Source organism: Ixodes scapularis, unplaced genomic scaffold (genome assembly GCF_016920785.2).
Source record: "Ixodes scapularis isolate PalLabHiFi unplaced genomic scaffold, ASM1692078v2 ptg001029l_1___fragment_2___debris__unscaffolded, whole genome shotgun sequence".
Lineage (NCBI taxonomy): Eukaryota > Metazoa > Arthropoda > Arachnida > Ixodida > Ixodidae > Ixodes > Ixodes scapularis.
The window spans coordinates 93,877-112,747 of NW_024610085.1; the positions used below are offsets into that span (position 1 = coordinate 93,877).

Sequence of the window (18,871 nt, forward strand, 5' to 3'; positions counted from 1 at the left end):
CGGACGGACACACGGACATGGCTAGCCCCTAAAGGGGTATTCACACGAGGGAGAAATCCCGGGGATTCCTCCCTCGCGTGAATACCCCTTTCGCCCCTAAAAATGGTTCTGTTCTCCGCATTATTACGGACGACGTTTTGCGGGCTGGTGTGGATCCATCCTTATTTGAAGGCTCGATCACTTGTTCGCCGCATTGGGGGAAAGTGGACACTGCAGACTTTTAGAATGATTTATATATAGCGTTGCTATGTTCAATGACTGCCTTACAAAAGCACGTTTTTAAAAATATTATTTTGAAAGTGCAGGTGACGATTCATCCCAACTGGGACAGGAAGGCTGCGACCTACGACTACGCGCTTCTGAAGCTGAAGACGCCACTGGACTTCAGCGGTGCCGGGAGCGCTGTGATGCCCATCTGTCTTCCAACAAAAAACCAGGAATTCGATGGCAAGATCTGCACCGCAAGCGGATGGGGACTCACGAAATGTTGGTCTTTTTTTTTTTAACCTATAGAAGATATTTTGGTGAAATCCTGAAACGTGAAGGCAAGGTATGAGCGTCAAATTTCTAGCAAAGCATTTCGAAGAGCCAAGATTCAAGACTTTATGACAGTGCAAGGTGTCGTTTTTAGGCTTAAATTTGTTTTTAGCCTCTTCGATCGCCGAGATCCTTTCATAACTTACAGTGATCGGCTCCTTCATGCTTTTGTGTGAACGCAGATGGCAAGGTTTTTTGTTGTTTTTTTAGAGTGCACTAGTGTCACCACTGCAAAAGGGGTCACTCGCGGGTGGCGTCTCACTCCTATTGGCTAGCGTAGGCGACCATGTGACCCTAGCGACAACAAATGGCGCTCTTGTTCCTAAGTCGTAACACGCGAGTGTCTACACAAAAGATTGCACCAAGATTTAGACACACACAAGCATATTATCCGTCTGGTAATTTCGTATCAGTCTCTACGGCCAGACTACTTCGTCTGGCCACAGCATTTAGAGCACAGCACCCATTCCCGGCTTGAGCGGCGTCGGCGTCGGTGTCGCCGTCGCAGTCGCCGTCGGCGACGGCGTCGGCGTTGCCGCGCGGTGCAGGGTGGGTAAATTTCCCCGCTAAATATAGGAAAAAATTGTCCCCGCTAAATTTAGCGGAAAAAATTTCTCGCTAAATTTAGCAGAAATTTTTTCAGCTAAATTTAGCGTAACATTTTCCCCGCTAAATTTAGCGGAAAAACTTACCACCTAAATTTAGCGGAAAAATTTTCCCGGTAAATCTAGCGGAAAATTTTCCCCGCTAAATTTAACAGAAACTTTTCCCCGCTAAGTTTAGCGGAAAAAATTTCCTGTTATATTTAGCGGAAAATTTTCACCGCAGAATTTAGCGGGGAATGTTTTCTGCTAAATTTAGCGGGGAAACCTTTTCCCTAAATGGGGTGCGAGCAGGAGAGGAGGATGGGCATAGCTTCTTCTCCTTACCTTCCCCTCCTCCTCAAGAGCTGCGCTCTAATTCGGCGTTACAAGTAATTTAGTAATCGAGTTCGTTTTTTTTTTCTTATTGCACGTTTATAGATTTCTTTTTATTTCTAGATGTTCTATATAATGAATTACAAATAAAACATACTGATATAGCATAAAACTGACTGCGTTCTAAAAATATTAAAAAATATATGTTTGCTAAAGAATAAATGTATGTTTACATCTAAAAAGCCAGTCGTTATATGTCAGGTGAAATCGGGTCACGAAGTTACGTCAATTTTGACACTCATGGTCAGTAATTTGCGACAGTCGCTTTACAGTTCACTTATCTGTCTCCACGCGGCGTATTTACTCTTAACTTTTACGCCCTGTGCAATTACCGCCTTAACGCAGTGTGTGCCAAAGAAAAAAAAAACTAAGTCACTTTAAAGATAAAATAAGGATGAGGTAATCAGTCGTATGGTAAACCTTGTACTTTGTTGTATATTGAAATTGTACTCGTTTGAACTTCGCTGTTTCTCAAAAATTTGCGCGAGGTGCCTCCAAAATATATATTTTTTATAGATATAATAATATCTTAGACACTGTAAAATTTGCCAGAACGTTGGGAAGGGATTGCATTTAACTTATGTAATCATGGCAAGTTTTTTTTTTTTTTTTTTGATACTCAAGAATAAGTTGAGTACTTTGATAACTTGGATACTGTCCATAGTGGCTATACATCAAAAAGTTAATTTGACTGGACGGAGGAACCTGCAGTTTACACTCCGTCATCTTGAAAATTTGGCACAAGAATAGCAGTATATGATAAAATAGAGTTATAGAAAGGAAAATTGTTCAAAGCACAACGTTTCGGTGTTATGGTCATATTTGTATATTAACTGCATGAGCTTCGATACACCATTTGCTATATTCCCAAGTGCCCCGGTCCGCACTCGAGGAATCATGGGAACGGTGTTCCTTCAGCTTGGAAAGAGAACTTTATTTCCAAGTTGGGACAACGGTACCCAAACAAAACGAGGAAACGTAAGGCGGAAAGAGGGCGCACGCGAACGTAAATAAGGACTAGAAATCGACCTCCCGGGAGCGATACAAATATGTACAGTGCTTATCTGGACACACGCGGCAAAAAAGGGATCACAGACACAAAGAAAATAAATAACAAGTAGACTAGAACGGCTTCATTTGCTACACTACTGATAGTTGCGTGAAAACATAATTAATCGAGGCACCACCGACGTCGTAGCACCACTCTGCGGCCTGAAACGCTAATGAAGTCCGCATGCCAGCTCCGAAGAAACTCCTCCTCCCCAAGGGCAAAAGTGCGTCCTCGGTGTGGGAGAGGAGCAGTGTCCGGAGTCGTCGCAGCAGCGGGAACATCAGACCGAGACGGCGCTGGCGGCCCACAGCAATGCTACTCTGTTGCCACAAGACGTAGCTGGAGGCGGCGAACACCAGACCCGCACTCCGGTGTCCAGCGCAGAAATGTCTGCTCAGTGGCAGCGCAAAGATGCGACTCACAAAAGTCCAAAAAGATTGAGCTACAACGCACTCAAATACCGCGTGGGTGCTGGTTTCAACCTGTATACAGTTGACATACAAATTGGAGTTAACGACACCCCATCGTGCTAGATAGACGGTCCCGGGTGGGTAGAACGCCCCACCCCAGCCGCCAATGAAAGTCTGCAAGGCCGGGAGGGATGTCTGGGGAGAAAGCGCTGGCCCAGTTTGCAGTCCGACTTTGAACCCGGAGTAAAAGGGGCACCTCCGACTCGCAGAGGGCTTCACAAAGACTTGAGACAGGTACGTCACGGACGTCACAGTCAGGCGTGGCCGTTTGTAACTGCTGGTAGACTTGAACTACCGTTGCGTAGAAAAACAAAGGGGACTCCGCCGTCGGACACGAGTTCCCTAGCCCCCGAGGCACCAGGACGCGACGATCGGTGCTGAGCCAGTACAGCGTCAGGCTCCGGCCGGGATAGTCAGGGGCGTCTTGGATGTCCAGGACGTTCCGAAGGGCAAGTAAGCGGCTGAAGGTGACAAGGCAAGGGATGCTCACGCCCCCATCACAGCGCGACATTCGAAGGGTCAAGCGAGCGACCAGCTAGGGGCGCCCCTCCCAGAGGAAAGCAAAAATCACAAAGTTTATGCGCCGAACGACAGACGGAGGAGGGAGGGCGATCCGTGAGGCGTACCACAGCCGGGCGCACAGCAGCGACTTCACGATATAAGCTCTATCGCGTTGGGGCAGGGAGAAACGGCCTTTTGCACGACGTCTGTCGCAATGCTGTTTCTTGTTTCTGCCGACACACCAGAGCAATCTAAGAGAACACCTCGGACCCTGACCACCCTTGTTACCATGATGCCACCCGGCATCATGGTAACAAGGGTTGACACCCAAGTGGGCCGACAAAACAACCAAAGAGAACGGCTCTACTTTTGAACGTGTTGAGCCGGGCCCCTGAAAGGACAACGTACTCTTCGTACAGCCATATGATATAAGACTCCCGGAGTCCCGTGAGAAAAGAAAGACGTCGTCCGCATATGCGGATACTTCGATGGAGTCCGAGCCAGGAAGAGGAAAGCCACGTACCGATGGTTGGTCGCGGATTCGTCGGAAAAGGGGGTCCAGGCAAAGGACGAAACGTAAGGGTGACAGAGGACAGCCCTGGCGTACCCCTCGCTCAACGGCAAAGCACGGGGCAATTTGGCCATTGAAAACGACGTCACTGACCAGATTTACATAGAAAACCTCAAAGAGGCGCACGAAGTCTAAAGAACCCATACCTCCGAAGGACCGAAAACAAAAATCGGTGGTCCAGACGGTCGAATGCCTTCTCCTGGTCTAAGGAAATGAAAGCGCCGGAAAGGCCACAGGACTCTGTGAAGTGGAACATGTCACGCGTTAGCGTGAGGGACGAGAATATGCTCCGTCCAGGAACAGAGCAGCTCTGAAAATGGCTTATAAGTCCTGGTAACACGTCGCGAAGGCGGTGAGCGAGAATGGTGGCCAACAGTTTGTAGTCTGCGTTGAGGAGAGTGACGGGCCGCCACGCCTGCGGCGTGGAGCGGTCGCCAGTCTCCTTCGGGACGGTAACGATGCGGCCACGCCTGAAGGAGTCGGGAACGTTGCCGCCTCGAAGGAAAGCATCGAAAACGCCGACTAGTGCCGTGCCAACCTGGGACCAAAACTCTTTGTAAAACTCTGCAGGCAGGCCGTCGACACGTGGCACAGAACTCATCTTCATGCCTCTGAGAGCCTCGTTAGCCTCGAATGCGCTGACAGGGCGGTGAAGAGTATCACCCAAGTCGGGCGGGACTTGAGGTAAGGAACCACAAAACTATTGGACATCCGATGTGTTCCGGGAGAAGTCATCTCCCATTCCGAACAAGGCTGCAAAGTGTTCGAAGAAAACTTTCACGATGTCAGGCGGATGGGACGACTAGAAGCCATCTGGGCCCGTTTGCTCGAAGCACTAACCGCGGCTAAAGTTAGCCGCAGTACCTAGGAGAGGGATTTTGAGATCACGTGACTGGCTCAGTAGGGATGCGGGGAAACATGGTGGTGCTCCAGTGAGTGAGCGCCGCTCGCTTTGGAACTAATGTGTCGTAGCTGCAATATCGGGCGCGTTAGTCAGCAACGAATGGTGCAGGAGGCTTTCGCTTTGCCTTACCTCACTTAAACTGCAAAGCATGGGCAATGACATCGCCGCAGTTTTTAGATAGTGTTTAGATTCTGGGCATTCCTAAGCGTAAATGAACGCGATAATTGTCGGCATGGCAACGTCTTTGGAAAGCGGATTGTTGACAGCACACAAAAGCAAACAGCGTCCCAACAGACCTTTTTTCTAAATTATCTAAGCACCGAGGTGTATGCTACGACTGTAGTTGCATGCGTCGCACGTGCTGGCGTCTGCAGTAGTAACCGTTCTAAAGCAAAATGTATAAAACAAATTTCCCTTGCACGCGCGTTCGTTAAAGCCTTATTATGATTTTTTACTTCGAATCTTTTATAAGAGGAAGGCCAGCGCACGTGGACCGTAGAATTACACTTCCAGCGTTCTCCTCGCGATGCTTGGATAATTTAGAAAAAAGTCTGTCGGGACGCTGTCTGCTTTTGTGTGCTATCAACAATCCGCTTTCCAAAGACGTTGCCATGCCGACAATTATCGCGTTCATTTAGGCTTAGGAATGCCCAGAATCTAAACACTATCTAAAAACTGCGGCGATGTCATTGCCCATGCTTTGCGGTTTAAGTGAGGTAAGGCAAAGCGAAAGCCTCCTCCACCATTCGTTGCTGACTAACGCGCCCGATATTGCAGCTACAACGACACATTAGTTCCAAAGCGAGCGGCGCTCACTCACTGGAGCACCACCATGTTTCCCCGCATCCCTACTGAGCCAGTCACGTGATCTCGAAATCCCTCTCCTAGGTACTGCGGCTAACTTTAGCCGCGGTTAGTGCTTCGAGCAAACGGGCCCTGGTGTGGCGACAGACGGAACCCAGCCCGGCCGATCCCCGGGGCCCCGAGAGACGCGAAGGTAGCGGAGAACCTCAGTGTCTGACACGGGACGGCTGTCCCAGTTCTGCTATGCCGCAGTTCCTGAACTTTCCCGCAGAAGGCGAGAGTACCTCACCCGCAACAAATTCAAGCACTCAGACATTAGGGGCGTGAAGGCTTAATGATCCGGATATGTCGCAGGACCTCATTGAGCTTGTGAGAGAGTTGACGCCGACTCCACTTGCCCTCGCGGACGCACAGAGAACTCCAGAACACCTTCAGGCTGTCCCACCGAGCAGGATCCGGGCCCATGACACATTGTGCCTCAGTGAGCGCTTGGCGGAGTGACTGAACTGCTTCCCTATCCCGAAGAAGCCGCGCGTCGAAATGCCAAAAAAATGCAGCGAGGCTGTTCGCCCCCAGAAACGGACAAGGAAATCAGGACAGGACGATGATCCGAGATGTACCCCGCCGCAGAGGGAAACGAGAAAGTCTCACATCGAGTGAGACATGTAGCAAGCCAGGTTGGGAGGTACACCCGGTCTAAACGACTGCTCGAGCCCGCACGAAACCACGTGGGCGCAAAAGAGGAGCCGTGTAACGTGCACAAAGCGTCTCGTAAGTCGAACTGGATAGCTAGGTTCGACATTGTACATGTTCCTTTTTTTAGTACACGGAAGTGACGTCATCACGTCTGATTGGTTGGAAGCAAAAGTGACGTAATTTCCCTAGAAAAATGTGGGCGGAGTCGGCAAAACTGGGCGGAGTCGGCTACCGGACGTGACAACAAAATGACGTTTCGTTTTGTACCGAGTACGTTTCAAAAGGTACTTGCTCGGAACTAGGTGTCATTGGCAGCATGTTTTCGGCGGCGAGGCGTCGCCGTCTCGTCAATTCTTCTTTTTCTTTAATAGAGCTTTTTTTTTCGTCAGAAAGGCTGTATCGGGAACACCGCGATGCATTCGAGCTCCCGGAGGAGATCTTTTGGAAGCAATACCGCCTGCCCAAGATCGTGGTGCGGTGGTTGTGCGACGAACTTCGCGAGGAACCGGAGGTGGGGAGAGTGCGTACCTCGTGGACGGTCATGACTGTGGAGCTTCAAGTGTTGTGTGCACTGCGCTTCTACGGCACGGGGAGCTTCCAAGGCATGGTGGCGAGCGACGAACACGTAGCGCGGGACCAAAAGACAGTCAGCGTTGCGGTCCGCGCCGTGTCCGTCGCTATCGTGCGTCGTCTCGGGGTCCAGCGTGGCTGGATCCACTTCCCCGAGAAGCCGAGCGAGAGGTTCGACGCGGAGAAGGGCTTCAGGCTGTTCGGTAGGATACCCGGCGTCATCAGTTGCGTGGACGGGACCATGGTCTCCATCGTCGGCCCGTCCAAGAACGACCCCACCGTCACGAAGACGGCGTACTGGTGCCGCAAGTACTTCTACGCCCTCAACGTGATGGTGGTAAGTACACCGGGCTCTGTATTACCACCCTTCAACAGCCACCGCCATTATTTCGGCATGTGCAGTGCCCCACTACATCTGCCTTGCATCGAGCGAGCCAGAACCGGAGTCAGACTCCGACCCTGAAGAGTCAGAGTTGGAGTCTGAGCCGAGCTCGGACGGTTCTGAGCCGAGCTCGGAGAGGTCAGCGTCGGCTCCCGAGAGGCTGGCTCCTGCCGGCCCTCCGGTCGGCCTTCCGGTCGGCCTTCCGGTCGGCCTCTCGGACAGGGGGAAGGCTCTGAGGCAGCGCCTTGTCGCCCGGTTCCGAACCCGCCGCAGACGTGCCCGTGCGGAGCGCCACACGCAAGGGGTCCGCCGCCACGACGGTAGTCCCGACCACCAGGGACTCCGTCGGGAAGCCCCTCAGCGCCCTCGCTGCGGTAGTGCCCAGCACGGACGCCGCCAGCGACAGGGAACCTCTCGCCACCACGACTGAGGTCCTGACCACCAAGGACCCCGTCACATTCTTGCCCTCAGTGAAGCCCTCCCCGTGGAAGCCGTAAAGTGCACACTTCGCTTCCTGCTCCACAGTCATGGCCGTCCACAAGCTACATACTCTCTTCAGCTCCTACACCTTGTGAAGTTCGTCGCACAGCCAGCGTGCTGCCTCCGGATACGTGTCGAGTGCATCGCGGTGAAATCGATACAGCCTTTTTTTTATTTTTATGAGCAGAAGGCACGAGACGCAGTCGACAGTGACAGAAAAGGTTCGGAGGTTTAGTTGCCAGACCAACAGGTCATCTGGATTGCCCCTGCAAAGAACTCAGAAGTAATTTAGACTACCTCTAGAAAGAAATGCTTGCTTTTGCAGAGATTGCTTTCTTAGTTGCTGATTGAACCAGGGATATTGTTGTCATGAACATTGTTTCATTTTACAAATGCTTCAAAGAGTCTTGCCTTCTGCTCCATTTTATTATCTCTTTTATGGTACTTCATCAAAGTTAGGTGATTGTGTTATCTCAAGACAGTGCACATGTAGTTTGTTTTGCAAATTGCTTTATTTCTTTAAGAAAAACCTGTGACTTCATGAATAAAAGTGTGATAACATGGAATGTAATATTTCATTCTTGGAAGTAAAACTGAGCATCGACTGGAACCATGTAAGCAATTGGGCAATCTTAAGTATATATCACAGATATCTTGTTGAACACTCTGGTCTTATTTGAGCACAATAGTTAAATTTCGAAAGGAAAAAAAATATATATATATTCTCTAACTAGCATACCACCATATAAACACTGGACCACTTTGAAAGAATTATCACAGATGTTACGCCAAACATTCTTATTTGAGCACAGCAATAGCAAGTTCTCGAAAGATAAAAAAATTGTTTCTGACTAAAGCAGCCGTCACTCGCGCGCTCCCCGTTGGTTCCGCCGACCCCTCCGCTGCCCCCGGCACACCCGGCTCCTCGTGGTTCGACATTTTGGTTTGAAGAAGGCGCGTAGCGCACGTCCCGCATAATATTGGAACAACTTTCTCTCCAATTAATTCTTAAATGTATTGCAAAAGGGTACAAAAAAGCGGTTTGTTTTAACAACGCCCAAAAGGTTTTGATTGTTTTTCAATACTTTTACCTGTACTAGAACAGATACGACGGCCAGCGACGCACAGGATTGGTTGCCGTTCCTTCGCTAAACGCAGGAACTGCTCCCCGCGTCGTAGTAAATCCTACCCCGTATCCCGCGCGTAGGGACGCCTCAGGGAATGCGTAGCTACTTCCGCTCGTCGGTGGTTGGCTCCGGACGTCGCTGAAACGGGTGACGGGTGTCAAGTTTGCGATGACGTAGCGGCGTCAAAGTGGGCAGAGCCGCCACGTGAGTGTTGCTAGGATACGCTCCTCCTTTGCATTACGTCACTTCCATGTACCTTTTCTCAAATGTCCAACCTAGCGATCCTGTTTAACGAAGCGACGAAGTTCCCGAGCATTCCAGTTGGATAGCCTGACCTAGACCCCGAACATCGCGGTGAGCGTCTAAAACACAGTTAAAATCCCCCAAAATCAAGAAGGAGTGAGGCTCCAACAAATATGCGTCCAACTCTCGAAAGAAGCTGCAGTCGATAAAGACATACTTACGTTCCGGCGCATAAACATTCACCGCGCGCAAGCGATGCTGACCAAAAAAGAAATCAGATGCAATGACGCGACCAGCGGGATCAAAAATGCTTCGACATCCTTGACTGAGCGCTCAACGCAGGATAAGAACGCCGACGCAGCGACAGCGCGTGTCTAAAAAAAACAGTCAAGGCCGAAGCGATCACGAAAAGCAGTGCTGTCGCGTGCAGAAAAAATAAATAGTTTCTGCAAAAAGACAAGGTGTCTACACCAACCGAGCGCGCGAAGTGGACGACCTCACCTCAAGCTGCTTATCACGGCTTCTAAAGCCCTGGACATTCAGCGTGAGGACATGCAGGAGCATGGCTATTGGCGATGTGAGCAATCGAAAGCGTCGCTGTGGTCGGCCTACCACAATTGGCCGAATGCTGACAATGACGTCAGCAAAGGATGTCTCATTGACGGAAATAAGAGAAATGTAAGAACTTCAATTTTGACGGTGTTGGCGGTGTCCCTTTGAGAGTGCTATGATTTCAGGCTTCCACCATGCCCATTACAAACACCATCGAACTTGTTGTTCACAAGGTTATGACGTCACGAACGGTAACCGGACGAGGGCGCCACCGAAACATCTCGCCGGTAATAGGAAGTATTCACTGGACACCATATTTGTGGGTGCTGTTTACAGCGCATGCTCAGAACGAGCTCACATTAATAGGCTGCTAAGACCGGCAGTCTTGATGGTACGGAAGGCACGTTGCAAAAGAACTGTCGAAGGTCGCCGTCAGCACGCGCTCAGCATTCACGCACACAGCTATGGCCGCCAGTGAATACTCCCTATAAAAATAAAATTTAAAAAAAAACCTAAGCGAGCATACCGCACTATACTTCGTCTCATGTTAGTATGGACTATTGTTAGCCGCGCGTGCTAAAAGCGCGAGATAGTTGCTTCGAAGGAAGCCTCGGCGGCTGCACGAGCGCTCGTGCAACGAGTGCTCCAGTCAAGGCAGTCAAGGTTAGCCGCTCGCGCTAGCACAGCATTCGCGGTTAGTCCATGCTAAGGTGAGACGATGTTTTTTTGTTTGTTTTTTTATAGAACACCAGAGAGTCGAAAAAGTCCTCCGAGTCGGATGGCTTTGCGCGACCCAGGCGTTTCTTCTTTGTCGAGGTTCCGGGGGCGTCAGACCCGCTGCTGGTGCTTGTGAGGCCGCGCTTCGTTTCAGGACGGTCGCAGCACATGGCGCCGGCGTCGTGGTCGTCAGACCTTGGATACACAGACGCGTCGCTGACTGGTAGCGGCACCACGTCACCGACGTCACCTACGTTGCCTTCGGCGGATGCCGAAGCCGAAGGCAACGTAGGTGACGTCGGAGGGTTCCCTTAGCCCGGGGTGACGTCAGCGATTTCAGCTGCGTTGGGGCAGGTGATGAGTGGATTCGGGGCGGCGCCCTCTGCAATGAGGAAGTCTTGTCGGCACATTGATACTTTAGACCCATGTTGTTGTAAAAAAAACTATCTCCAAACTCCGGTCTAAAAACATGCTTTTCGTGCAAGGCTCGTCAAATTATGAGGCGCTGGAGAAATGCAGCCTTCTGCGTTAATTCCTTATTTCGAACTCTTTTTGTTCGCCTTCCGCCCATTGAAAAGCATGCGGGAAGGGCCTTAGAACGCACCTGGTATCGCTACGCCGCAGCGTTCTTCCGCAACATGAAGTTCGTCTGCTTTCCTCGCCGTCACCATGGCAACGAACGCCGAATGAATAGAAGCACGCACGGTACCGCCGCGTGAAGCCAGCAACAGCTGACGCCATTTTACGAACGCCGTCTGCTAGCCAAAGCCGAACGCGGTGTGTCAGATCAACCACCTCCGCCGGTGCGCCGCTAGCAAAGACGACGAAGCTGAGACACGCCGACGGCGATCGAGCAAGCAACAACACCACGGGACGACTGCAACGGCGGCATTTATTTGGATCAAAGGCCGCCTTCGCCGGTGCGCCGCTAGCAAAGACAACGAAGCTGAGGCACGCCGACGGCGAATGGGCGAGCAACAGCACCGCCGGACGACTGCAACGGCGGCATTTATTGGGATCAAAGGCGCGAAATAAGCAAGAACAATTCTTATTTGAATCATAACACCCGATATCCAAGTTGGGGACCACATACCTTTGCTGGGTCTTTCCTGTGAACTTTTTATAGAGACTCGGGGTGCCGCATTCAAAACACAGCTCCGTTTGCAAAATATGGGGGCCCTGAAAAGGACCGTTTAGACCGCTACCAGAACCTATAACTGACGTAACGAGCACTTGACGAGCGGTTAGCGCATAAGTCGTCTTTATGCATTTTTTTTTTATACGTGGTGCAAAGTAATCCCGCCCCATATTTTTATGGCGTCAGGAACGAAGCAGCATAGAAAGAGTACCCTTCAAACGACAATAATAATAATAATTAAAAACTGCTGGATCTCCGCTGGAGACTCCGAGGCACAGTGGAGTAGTCGTCACGATAAAAAATCTAAAGAAACAAAATAAATAGCCTAACGGTCGTCGGCTGCGTCATAAGGCCTCGCCAAGTGCGGAGTATAACGGTCTTGGCATACGGTATGTATTGTGCATTCGTTATTTTCTTTTCTTTTCTACCACGTCAAACTCTGACGCCAAGACTCTCTACCTCCTCCGTTCCAACGCGTTGTTTGTTATTATTTTAACAAATCAGCTTCAAATAAGGGTCGTGGCACCCAGTAGAGTAAGAAAAAGAATAAAAAAGGAATATTCCGAGCAGCCAGAGCAGCACGGCTGCTCTGGCCGCTCTGGCCAGAGCAGCTCCTCTCATCAAAGAAGACGCCGTCCGAAACTCCAACGGCTCCCTTCTTATTTTTTTATTCTTATTTACTTTGTTACTTCATTTTGTTGTTGGGTTCGACTGCTCCCTTCTCTGTGACGATGCCGTCCGTAAACATACGTTTGGCGTTTTTTTTTTGTTGTTGTTTTTTTTGTCACTCGATGGTGTGGTCCGACAGATCAACCAATGACTTTGTTAGAATTGTGTCACGAGGTATAAAATGGCGGATGAAATAAATATAATAAATGCAAAGAAGCGCGCAGTTCCCCTTCGGCGCTTTATTCTTCCAGAGGCGAGCATCGCAGTGCCATGGCGTTCAACTTGTGCCGTCTTCTTGGCGCCATGAAAGACCCTCTTGAAACAATTAATTTGCTTCAGCGCGTTGGCCCGCTCCTGGCTCCTGGGTTTTCGTGCGTGTCCAAAGTGCGAAGCTGCGATGACAAGCTGTAAGTCCGCGCTAGATCTGCGGATGGCTACACGGGGGGGGGGGGGGGGGGAGGGTGAGGGTGCGGTGCGGTGTGTGGATGACTCGTGAGGTGCCCAAGAGGAAGCCGGTCAAAGTTCATTGCCGGGGCGAGGTCTCGGTACGGAGCGGTTCCTTTTTCGAAGGATCGCACGCACCTGACGCTTCTCCAACTCATGAAAATCATCCTCCGGATGCCAGAACCTACCGTGCGCCGTCATTCAGCGGGAGGCTGATATCACAAGTAAGACAATAACTGATTGCGCGAGCCTTTGTCGGTAGGTTTTGGTAAATGCCGTCTTTAAGCATTCAGACATGATTGGTGGCGAAGGCGTGACTGTATACCTAGACGAGAGTATGATCGGTCGGCACAAGTACCATCGGGGTATTTAAGGCCTGGCCAGTGGGTTTTCGGCGGTGTGGCGCGTTGCAGCGGGTGCTGCTTTTTTGTTCCCGTGGAGACCCGTGACGCTAAAACCCTGCAAGGGTTAATAGCCGAGTGGGTCCGCCCTGGAACAAGAATAATCACTGATTGTAGTGCTGGCTATCGCAAGCTTGCAGATGGCGCTCGCTTCACGCACCTCACCGTTAACCACAAGCTGCACTTTGTCGACCCGAACACTGGTGCGCACACCAATACGGTGGAGGGCACCTGGGCCCACGTCAAAAACTCTCTTCCACGTGGACGGCGCGAGAGCCACCATTTCACTGGTCACCTTGCAAAGTTCATGTTTTGGAGGAGAGAGAAGGCGCGCGGAAACACTGATAGATTCCAGTCGTTCGTCGCCGCGGCCGCCAAAATCTAGAGCCCCGAATAACAGGCTGAATTTGAGCTAGTTGGTACATAATTTTGTTATTTAATCAATATTTTGATTTAGTAGTGTACTGTAAGGATTTAGGGTCATTCATTGGCATTACTTTAGGTGTGAATCTGTGGGTTACAGTGATGAAGAAGAAGTATAAAGTCTTAGTTGATAGTCAGCGGTGTGTATGTCTCTGTTTCTCCCTGTCTGTGTTTGTCCCTCTCGTTCTAGCTGACCATTTACCTAGAGCCCCGACGCAGACAGGGCGAGGATTCTGACGGCCCCGGTGACTTCGAGGGATCCGCTGCGCTGAGCCCGTCAGCTGCCTGCATGCATAAAGACGACTTATGCGCCAACCGCTCGTCAAGTGCTCGTTACGTCAGTTATAGGTTCTGGTAGCGGTCTAAACGGCCCTTTTTGGGGCCCCCATATTTTGCAAACGGAGCTGTGTTTTGAATGCGGCACCCCGTGTCTCTGTAAAAAGTTCACAGGAAAGACCCAGCAAAGGTATGTGGTCCCCAACTTGGATATCGGGTGTTATGATTCAAATAAAAATTGTTTTTGCTTATTTCGCGCCTTTGATCCCAATAAATGCCGCCGTTGCAGTCGTCCGGCGGTGCTGTTGCTCGCCCATTCGCCGTCGGCGTGCCTCAGCTTCGTTGTCTTTGCTAGCGGCGCACCGGCGAAGGCGGCCTTTGATCCAAATAAATGCCGCCGTTGCAGTCGTCCCGTGGTGTTGTTGCTTGCTCGATCGCCGTCGGCGTGTCTCAGCTTCGTCGTCTTTGCTAGCGGCGCGCCGGCGGAGGCGGTTGATCTGACACACCGCGTTCGGCTTTGGCTAGCAGACTGCGTTCGTAAAATGGCGTCAGCTGTTGCTGGCTTCACGCGGCGGTACCGTGCGTGCTTCTATTCATTCGGCGTTCGTTGCCATGGTGACGGCGAGGAAAGCAGACGAACTTTTTGATGCGGAAGAACGCTGCGGCGCAGCGATACCAGGTGCGTTCTAAGGCCCTTCCCGCATGCTTTTCAATGGGCGGAAGGCGAACAAAAAGAGTTCGAAATAAGGACTTAACGAAGAAGGCTGCATTTCTCCAGCGCCTCATAATTTGACGAACCTTGCACGAAAAGCATGTTTTTTGGCCATCCCTCGTCCTGTTTTTTTTATCCGGAACATGGGTCTAAAGTATCAAACTGCCGTTGAGGGCTCTGCCGCCGGTGGGGAGACTCCGTGGGCAGTGGGCGAGCGGGTGATTGCGGAAGGTGGCTTAGCCTGCTCAGGGGGGCCGGGAGCTTGGGTCGCAGACGGCTCGGGGGTGCTGGCCGGTGGCGGAGATCCACGGCGCGAATCTCTAGCAGCTGCCGAGTACGTCTTGCGCTGAACGCAGTCTGTGATGGCGTGGGCGCGGCCGTAGCGTTGGCAGGGCGCAGCACATCCTTCTGTCGGGTGCCCGAAGACGCCTCACCTGTCACAGCGGGGAGTCTTGCAGGAGGACCCAAAATGACCCTCCTGACCACAGCGGCTACAGACCCGGCGCATGCCGCGATAGTCCACCATGACTCTGTGGCCCTGGATGTGGATGAAGTTGGGCACAGGCTTGGCCATCTCCAGCTTGACCACCCGCGTTTCCGTACGGATGTCCGGTCGGTCACTGTAGGTAACCTTGCCGTACTGCCCGAGGACCTGGACGAGGGCGTCCTCGGACACGTACGGCGGGAGTCGGTAAACCGACACGTGGACGACGTGGGCCCAGACCGGTTTGAGTGGGACCTGGATGTCACCGAGCAACAGGTGTCCCTATGCTACCAAACATTGGGCAGTGGCCATGGAGTTCACCACTGCCATAAACCTTGCACCACCATGGTGCTGAAGGTACAGAAGGCCGCTGTCGCCGACCACGTGTTGGAAAGCGTCCATGATGGCGTCAACTGATGTGTCCACCGACGCGTTGATGACAAAGCAATGCGCCTTGGACGGCGCGCTGACGACGTCGAAGCCGCCATGTCAAAGGCCGAAGTCCCCAGGGAACACTAAAAAACTGCAAGGCACGACGCTAGTGATCGCCAATTTTCGACCAACTCTATGGTTACACAGTATTTGAGCGTGATGTGGAGTCACACTTAACAAGCTCCTGATATACCACAAGGACCTGTCATATCACTTTGAAAATTTCTCGTCAGTGTCAGCATTTTTGATACTGCGCATGCGGTCCACCTTTCAACCTGCCTGAGCTTCAGAAACCTCTTACAACTCTTACAACATCATCATTCTCGTGATTGTTGTTTGAGCAGGAATTTCTTAAAAAGCCGATAATTCACAACAACAAAAAACAGGATTTAGCTCGGAGTCCGCGGGGCTTTTTACAGCATTTTTAGCGTTTCTAAATTAATATCAGCATGATAATAATGTAAGAGATTTTTGCGGCCCATCCAGGTTGAAGGGTGGATAGCATGCACAGTATCAAAAAAGCTGACATTGAGAGAAATATAAAAAGCGATTAGACAGGTCATTGGGGTATAACAGGCGCTTGTTCAGGGGGACTCCGAATTACGCTCCAACCTGTGTAACTAATGACAGGGTCGAAATTACAGATCACTAAGGGCATCTGTGATCAACCCCAAAGTCTCGTCACTTTTCCTGCTGGTGCGTGCGCGCTACCCCCGACATATGTGCGGTCGGGGGGTAGTCCCAGGATGTCTGCAACGCATCCCACTTTCCCGCCGAAGACCCAGGCCTTCGATGTCACCGCTCCAGCAGGCGCGTCGGTGGATGCTATCATCGATGCGGCTGCAAGCATTGTCGGCAAAGCCGAATTGTTCTCTATTCAGCACCTGGGAGCCACCAACTTCCAGATAACTGTATCCTCCAAGCCAGCAATGTCGAAAATCGTCAACGCCAAGGGACTCCCCATTGGCGGTGCAAGAGTCCCAATCGTTCCGATAGGACCGCAGGTTACGACCGTGAACTGTTTGTTCCTCCCAGTTTACATCAGCAATGACGCCCTCGTCGCAGCACTCTCTCCGTATGGCAAGGTGCTGGAAGTCCGATATGGCGTCTACCAGGACCATCCCAATATCAAGACCGGGACTCGTTACGTGCGTATGGAAATTCGGGACTCAAACCCAGTTCCCAATTTCCTGCGTATTGCTGGACACCGGGCCGCGTTCGACTACAGGGGCATCCGACGAGTGTGCCGCAGGTGCCACCAAGAGAGGCATTTTAAGGCAGCTTGCAAAGCCGAGTACTGCAACCTGTATGCGACATTCGGCCACGCCGCAGAAGGGTGCACAACTGATTGCGGCCGCTGCGGAGCGTCCCATGCGACCGTAGACTGTACGGCAATACGAAGCTATGCCAGTGCCGTCACTCGCCAAGTAAACCTGAACGACTTCCCCTATCTTCAGCTTATCCCGACCTCGAAACAAACAACATCGGCCACGGCAACTGAGTCCGAGAACGCAGAGGCTGCACCGAACGAAGGCGCTTCCCCTTCCCAAAAAGCGCAAGACTAAGTACATTCCCCTACCGTGCACACCATCACGCTATCCGAATCATCGGATCCGGTATCGCCTCTCCTTCCAAGCGCAACGGATTGCAGTCCTCAGAGCAGAAGCCTACAACAGACCGAACAATCCCTTTTGCAGCACGATCTTGAGCTCTCAAGCGAAGAGGAAACATCGAGCGACAACGAAAGTGACAGACTCATCATGGACATCCCCCCTTCCCCGGACAACGCTGACTGGGCGGATCGTATAGGCACGCCCGGACACGACCACAAACGAGGCCATTCATCAACCACCGCAAATGTATCGTCAACATCGGATGAACGAGACAACGTGACCAAATTGAAGAAACCCCGCCGATCAGCACCCGGTGTCGCCGGCAGGTCAAAGGACAGACGTGACGATGCCGTTTAGGCGCAAACCACAGACAACATGGTATAGCATTTTCTTTAAGATAGCTCTTAGAATTATCACTTTAAATGTGCGCGGTTTTAGTTTTTTCATGAAACAAGGGGAAGAAATGTCTTTCGCACAAATTACACCTTGCGATTTTTTGCAGTTACAAGAAAGAAACTTCACGGCCTATAGGCAAGTGCATGCTTTCAAAACCCAGTTTAATGTGGAATGCTTCGTTTCTTACGCGCGGTCCCGCATGAATAGAGTGGGAATTTTGGTTTTAAACTCACGATTCTTAAGTGGAAATTTTTGAACTTATGATCCAGATGGACGTTTTTTGTTTTTCGATTTTTTTGCAAATGGGCAGAAATATCGACTAATTAACATTTATGCACCAGCGCATGGAACATTAACGAATAGCTTTTTTCACAACCTAGAGGTGCCTTTCTTGTGCGGGTGGCCTGTTATTATGGCAGGAGATTTTAATTGTGTGCTGGACTCTAATACCGACGTGCGTGGTCCTGGGCGTGGACGCTCTACTAATAACGCCAAGGAGCTAAAACGCTTCATTGAAAGTTTTGGCATGACAGACACGTGGCCCCCTCTGCATGGCGCGTCCTTTGTGGCTACCTGGGCTCGAGGAAGTTCGCAAACACGACTCGACCGCTGTTACGTGCCACGAGCTTTAGAGTCGGCGGTGCAGATTGCAGAAGTGCTCGACCTTCCAGTGTCTGTCAATGACCACTTTCCCTTTAGGGTCACTCTTCGGCTACCTGTGCGAACTGGTGGAGGAACATGGTGTCTCGACGCGAGCCTGCTCGCAGAGAAGGAAACTGTGCAGGCGCTTGCTGCAGGTATCGCCCAGTTTTTCACGGAGTTTCCGGTGTCACCGAATTGCTGGGACGGCATGAAAGTGAGGTGGCGTTTTCTGTGCATTGCAGCAGGCAAAGAGAAACTCAAGCGTCAGCCACAAATCCTTGCGGACATCCGTTATCGCATTCGCGTGGTCCGGCGCGGCGGCTTGAACTCCTTTCTTATGCAAAGCTACCTGTGTGTACTGCAAGAGCGGCACACTCGAAAACTCCGAGCGATGTCGACAACAGCAAGAGTAGCGAGGGCACGGTCTTTCCCGCAAGAAAGCGTGGCTTTTCTTAGATTTTTGCAGGAGCACGAGGATCGAGTGATAACAAGTCCCAGTAGGCGTGTCGGCGCTGTGCTCTTGCATGATGGCAGCATTAGTGAAGACACCCAGGACATTGAAAGGGAATTTTGTGGCACACTTCACAGAAGCCTTTAGAAAAAATGTAACTGTTGAACCCGCAACTAGACTATCACAGGACGTCACTCTACTGCAGCAA

The 18,871-nt window shown here is 51.2% G+C and overlaps 1 protein-coding gene across 1 annotated transcript in view; it reads left to right on the forward strand.

The window, feature by feature from the left end:
- Nucleotides 1–254: 254 nt before the first annotated feature.
- The window catches only part of LOC120846926 (trypsin-7-like), a 37,724-nt gene continuing 19,107 nt past the window's right edge, over nt 255–18,871 (forward strand). The window contains exon 1 of the mRNA XM_042288051.1: nt 255–486. Coding sequence (XP_042143985.1) covers nt 255–486 — 232 coding nt within the window. The remainder of the gene's footprint in view (nt 487–18,871) is intronic.